This window comes from Arvicola amphibius, chromosome X, assembly GCF_903992535.2.
Source record: "Arvicola amphibius chromosome X, mArvAmp1.2, whole genome shotgun sequence".
Taxonomy (NCBI): Eukaryota; Metazoa; Chordata; class Mammalia; order Rodentia; family Cricetidae; genus Arvicola; species Arvicola amphibius.
Window position 1 is genome coordinate 78,946,161 of NC_052065.1, and position 6,818 is coordinate 78,952,978.

A 6,818-nucleotide genomic window follows, 5' to 3' on the forward strand; every position below is an offset into this window, starting at 1 on the left:
GTGAGGGGTAGCAGGTACACTTATCTATATTTATAAGGAAATGGTTTACTATATTGTGAGGAATTATGCCTCTCTAGCAGAGTGGCAGTAGAAGATTCTTCACAAATGTCCATGACCTCACTAGCTCCAAGAGGTTGGCTTGGTTTCCAGTAACAAGCATTATTATCCTCCCGTGGAATGAGCTTTAAATACAATTACTCAGTTATTCATTGCTACTGACAACCAAATGCAACTTGTTGCACCTTTCTGCATAACTTGCTACGCTGGTAACTGTAATGGTTCATAGGTGTTGCAGCTGGGTAAAAATGTTAAATTGTTCAATTGGAAAATACATTTTTATAAAAATATACATGCAATATTTTTTATTATTTTTATTATTTTTTTCTTTTTTATTAAAATAAAATTTTACAAATTTTTACCTCCTTCCCTCCTCCCATTTTCCTCTCCCTCCCCCCATATTCCTTCCCCTCCCTCTCCAGTCCAAAGAGCAGTAAGGGTTCCCTGTCCTGTGGGAAGTCCAAAGCCCTCCCCCCTCCATCCAGGTCTAGGAAGGTGAGCATCCAAACAGGCTATCCACCCCCCCCAAAGCCAGTACATGCAGTAGAATCAAAACCCAATGCCATTGCCCTTGGCTTCTCAGCAGCCCTCATTGTCCACCATGTTCAGCGAGTCTGGTTTTATACCATTATTTTTCAGTCCCAGTCCAGCTGGCCTTGGTGAGCTCCCATTAGATCAGCCCCACCATCTCAGTGGGTGTGTGCACCCCTCAGTCCTGACTTCCTTGCCCATGTTTTCCCTCCTTCTGCTCCTCATTCGGACCTTGGGAGCTTAGTCCGGTGCTCCAATGTGGGGCTCTGCCTCTATCTCCATCCATCGCCAGATGAAGGTTCTATGGTGATATGCAAGATATTCATCAGTATGGCTATAGGATCGGGCCATTTCAGTCTCCCTCTCCTCAGCTGCCCAAGGAACTAGCTGGGGATATCTTCATGGACACCTGGTAAACCCTCTAGAGTCCAGTCTCTTGCCAACCCTAAAATGGCTCCCTTAATTAAGATAGATGATTCCCTGCTCCCACATCCACCCTTCCTTTTTCTCAACCATCCCATTCCCCAAGTTCTCCCCATCCTCCCCTTTCCACATTTCTCTCCCCATCTCCCCTTACTCCCATCCCACACACCCCCAAGCTCTCCGATTTTGCCTAGAAATCTTGTCTGCTTCCAATATTCAGGAGGATAACTATAAGTTTTTCTTTGGGTACACCTTCTTATTTAGCTTCTCTAGGATCATGAATTATAGCCTCAATGTCCTTTAGTTATGGCTAGAAACCAATTATGAGTGAGTACATCCCATGTTCAGCTTTTTGGGTCTGGGTTACCTCACTCAGGATAGTGTTTTCTATTTCCATCCATTTCTGTGCAAAATTCAATATGTCATTGTTTTTTTACCGCTGAGTAGTACTCTAATATGTATATATTCCACACTTTCTTTATCCATTCTTCCATTGAAGGGCATCTAGGTTGTTTCCAGGTTCTGCCTATTACAAATAATGCTGCTATGAACATAGTTGAGCAAATGCTTTGTAGTATGATTGGGCATCTCTTGGGTAAATTCCCAAGAGTAGAATTACTGGGTCCTGGGGTAGGTTGATCCCGAATTTCCTGAGAAACCACCACACTGCTTTCCAAAGTGGTTGTACAAGTTTGCATTCCCACCAGCAATGGATGAGTATACCCCTTACTCCACAACCTCTCCAGCAAAGGCTATCACTGGTGTTTTTGATTTTAGCCATTCTGACAGGGGTAAGGTGGTATCTCAAAGTTGTTTTCAATAGCTGACCTAGTTGACTGTTGGAAATACCTTGCTAAATTTATGTATGATTTTGAATATTGTCAATTGTCATGGTTTGGAGCTATCAGACAGATTTACTTCAAAAATATTTTGATATATATTCTTAAAATTCTGTACATATATGAGCTAATAATTCTAAGTTAGTTTAATAGTTTTTTTTAAATTATAGATCCCCTGCTCTTTTACAATGTCCTACAACAGAATCAATTTAATGATATAAATGAGTTATCCATGTATGTATTAGAATTTTAATACAGAAGAAAAATGAACAATATAATTGATTTTAATCAGAGGCATTACTCCTAACTTTATATCTTCATTAAATTTTAAAAATAATTCACTTAATGAAGACAGAATGACTAATAATAGGCATAGTATTATTTGGAGCCAAGGCTGTCACTACAAAGCTCAAGGGTGTTCTACAATAACAATTTGCATTCCAGAGATTAAAAGAAAAAATATTATTGAGCATCAATTCAATGTAGAACTTTCTTATGTGCACAAAATTCATACTCAAAGAGCACACCAATGCTCCTAACTTTGGATCATTATTAATATTTTTTCTCTGTTTGCTTTATTCAGGGCATGAGTCAATTTCCATGAAAAATTGACAACAAAGATTTTCATAGATTTAATATTTTTCATTTTCCAAGAACCAACTTTTTTTTGATTGCCTGGAAAAAAACTAACTGCCCTTCAATTAATGAATTGCTAATAAAAATGTGGCACACACACAGACATACACACATGTATGCACATATATATATATATATATATATATATATACATCTTAACACACCATACAAACACATACACATATATATGTATATATATATATACATATATATATAATCATTATAGATGATAAATTTATCTATAAATAAAAATGAAGTTGTGACATTTCCAGGTAAGTGTATGGATTTAGAAAATATTGTACTGAATGAGGTAACTCAGACTCAGAAAGACAAATGCTTCATGGTCTCTCTCATATCTAGTTTCTAACTCCAAATATTAAGATGTGAGTATGTAACCTGGAGTAACATCAAGAACAAGAAAACTAAAACAAACAAGGGTGGGAGAAGAAATATAGAGGAGAGTAGCAGAATAAACATGATATGAGAAGAAGAAAACAGGGTTGTTTTTAATTTGTTAGTGTGGAGGAATGACAATAAACAACAACAAGAGTGGAGGGATAAATCATAGTAAGAATGTTAAAAATGTTTAAAAATTTATTTTCCTAAAGTTTTAATAATATGTGTAAGTACGTATGCATAGATAGATGATAGGAATATTGATAGATTGATTGATAGATAGATAGATAGATAGATAGATAGATAGATAGATAGATAGATAGATTTTAAATAAAATTTTATCACTTTGGGTAGTCATACATCCCCCAAAAACCATGGACTATCTAACAGAAACCTACATTTTGTAGACATTTTTATATACAAAATGAAGAAAATGCATTTTAATGACTAGTCAACAAATAAAAAAACAAGAATAGGTTTCAATTAATACTGAATAGTCCTCCACACACACTGTCCCACCCCACCCCCATTCAATATTCAGAGACAGTAAGGAACATTGCTCTGTGGAAGGTCCAAGGCACTCCCCACTATACCCAGGCTGAGCAAGGTATCCATCCAAAGACAATAGGTTCCCAAAAGGCCAGTACAAGCAATAGGGATGAATCTTGGTGCCACAGTCAGTGGCCCCTCAGTCTGCCCCAGCCATTCAACTGTCAACTATATTCAGAGGACTAGTTTGGTCCTATGCTTGTTCCTTCCCAGTATGGCTGGTGTTGGTGAACTCCCATTAGCTCAGGTAGAATGTTTCCGTGTGTATACCTATCATGGTCTTGACCTTTTTGCTCTTATTCTCATTCCTCCAACTCTTCAACTGAACTTTATGAGGTCAGTCCAGTGCTCTGAGGCAGGTCTCTGCTTCTGTTTTCATCAGTTGCTGGATGAAGGTTCTATGGTGATATTTAAGGAATTCATCAGTCCGATTGCATGGCAAGGCTAGTTTGAAAACCCTTTCCTCTATTGCTTAAGGTCTTAGATAGGGTCATCCTTGTAGATTCCTGAGAATTTCTCTAGTGCCATGTTTCTCGCTAGCCCTATAATGGCTCCCTCAATCAAAATATATTTTCCCTTGCTCTCATCTCTGTCTTTCCTCCATCTCAACTATCGCATTTCTTCAAATTCTCCTCACCCCTCCCCTTATCATCTTCTATGTTTAGTTCTGTACCCCATTTTTTAATTGCTTTATTTGGAGTTTTGATGTCTAATTTCTTAAGTTCTTTATATACTTTAGGGATCAGTCTTTGTCTGATTTTGTTAAGATTTTGCAAGTTTGTAGTCTGCCTTTTGTCTTATTGACTGTGTCCTTTGCTTTACAGAAGCTTCTCAGTTTTAGGAGGGCCCATTTATTTATTGAAGCTCTCAGTGTCTGTGTTATTAGGGTTATATTTAGGAAGTGGTCTCCTGTGCCCATGCATTGAAGGCTACTTCCTACATTCTCTTCTATCTGGTTTAGAGTAGTGGGGTTTAAATTGAGGTCTTTCATTAATTTGAACTTGAATTTTGTGCATGAGGATAGATATGGATCTATTTTCATTCTTCTTCATGTTGACATCCAGTTATGCTAGCACCATTTTTTGAGGATGCTTTCTTTTTTGTTGTTGTATAATTTTAGCTTCTTTGTCAAAAATCAGTTGTACATAGATGTGGGGATTAATATCTGGGTTGATTTGATTCAATTGTTTAACCTCTCTGTTTTTATGCCAATACCAAGCTGTTTTCAATATTGTAGCTCTGTAATAGAGCATGATATCAGGGATGTTGACGCCTCTGGAAGTTTCTTATATGATGGATCATATTGACATATTTTCACATGTTGAACCATTGCTGTATCTCTGTGATGAAGTTGACTTTATCATGGTGGATTATTTTTTTTTCTGTGTTCTTAAATGCAGTTTGCCAGTATTTTTTTTAAAAGCTCTCATAAAGTTTTATTAAAGGAAAACTTCCCTAGTTTACTTTTCACCAGTCTGTTCTGGCATGCTTCTAATAATGTCAGAATCACCTGGGTCGATGATGGCCAGCGTGCATACTCTGTAGTATTTTCCACACGCTGTGCCCAACTCAATGTTATTGCCACTGTAGTGATGGACACCAGTTTTAGCCAACATGGCATAGTATTCTATTTCAGATTTCCTCAAGGCAGGGCAGTTGTTGGCGAGGATCACCAATTTCGCTTTGCCCTGTCTGATCATCTTCAGAGTCTGTTTGTATCCCAGCACGTACTTCTCACTTTTCATAACAAGCTGGAGCTGAGAGTTGATCAACTCCAGAGACTTTTGCGTCTTCTTTGCGGCCACCATCTTTCTCCCTTAGGTGCGGGACGGCCCCCAACCAAGACCAGCCGCCAAGATGGCCGGGGAGCTGCCAGTATTTTACTATGTACTTTTGCATTAGTATTCAAGTGAGATTGGTCTGTAATTCTCTTTCTTGGTTGAGTCTTTGTGTGGTTTTGGTATCAAGGTAATTGTAGCCTCATAAAAGAGTTTGGCAATGTTCCTTCTGTTTCTATTATGTGGCACACTTTGAGGAGTATGTATTAGCTATTTTTGGAAGATCTTCTAGATTCTGCATGAAAACCATGTGGTCCTGGGGTTTGTTGATTGGGAGGCTTTTGATGACAACTTCTATTTTCTTGCAATTTATAGGTATATTTACATTGTTTGTCTGGTCTTATTTTATTTTTGTATATGGCATCAATCCAGAAAATTGTTCATTTCTTTTACATTTTCAATTTTGTGGAGTGCAAGTTTTTGTATTATGACTTAATGATTCTCTGGATTTCCTCAGAGGTTCTTGTTATGTCCCCCTTTTCAGTTCTGATTTTGTTAATTTGGGTGTTCTCCCTCTGTATTTTAATTAGTTTGAATAAGGGTTTGTCTATCTTGTTGATTTTTTTAAGAACCAGCTCTTTGTCTCATTGATTCTTTGTATTGTTTTCTTTGTTTCTATTTTATTGATGTCAGCCCTCATTTTAATTATTTCCTGTCTTCTACTTCTCCTGGGTGCATCTGCTTCTTCTTGTTCTAGATCATTCAGGTGTGCTCTTAATTCACTAGTGTGAGCTTTCTCCATTTTCTTTATGTGGGCATAATAAACCAGAGATATGCATACTAATGCAAATAATTCACACACACACACACACACACACACACACACACCACACACACACACACACAAACACACACACACATTATTGCCCTTCACCATTTGAGAATTTGGGCATAGTCCTGTGGGTATATTGCTTTTTGCTGTTTGGGCGCAGTGTTAACAGGTCTTTCATGGTGTATCCTGTATGCTAAGTTCATCTCAGTCAATTGTTGGGTGAAGTAATTTTTGGAAAGTGTTCACAGTGACCTTTCAGGGGATCATGCTCTATCAAAACATATTAACATGGAATAAATCCAAAGATCTCATCCCCTGTGGAAACAAGAGAAGAACCTCTTTTCCAAATCAACATATCCTTGGACCCAAATTTGGAAGTAATGATACCTTTATAATATACATGTCTGTTTATCTTGGCAGCCCATACAATGAAATGTCTCTCTGTACTTAGCACATTCACAATCAAAAAATTCAAAAATAACACAATAATATACATAATCCAAACTCTCTGTGAATTTTCCATTTTTATGTGGCTTATTATTCATTATTCCTTTTAATCAATGACTATGTGTATTCTGTCTCTTTAAAGACTTTTTTAAGCCATTTACTTCTTTTTCAACTCTCTATACGCTTTGTCTTCTCTCTCCCAAGCCTACATACATTTATCCAACTCTGTGACCCATTTAGAGGTCTTTTTAATCTGGATTTGTCTTTATTGAATATCTGTAATTCTTTATTGTCCAGGATTGCTTTTTGAAAAATGCAAAATGCATCTTA

At 37.2% G+C, this 6,818-nt stretch overlaps 1 protein-coding gene across 1 annotated transcript; it reads right to left on the bottom strand.

Annotated features, from left to right (window-relative positions):
- Positions 1-4,891: 4,891 nt before the first annotated feature.
- Positions 4,892-5,239, bottom strand: LOC119805319 (60S ribosomal protein L30-like). The gene has a single exon (XM_038317265.1). The coding sequence runs from the start codon at positions 5,237-5,239 to the stop codon at positions 4,892-4,894; it is 348 nt and encodes a 115-aa protein (XP_038173193.1).
- Positions 5,240-6,818: the final 1,579 nt, after the last annotated feature.

What these genes read in the sequence shown, in the direction of transcription:
- LOC119805319 (XM_038317265.1), bottom strand. Translation starts at nt 5,239, where the DNA reads ATGGTGGCCGCAAAGAAGACGCAAAAGTCTCTGGAGTTGATCAACTCT.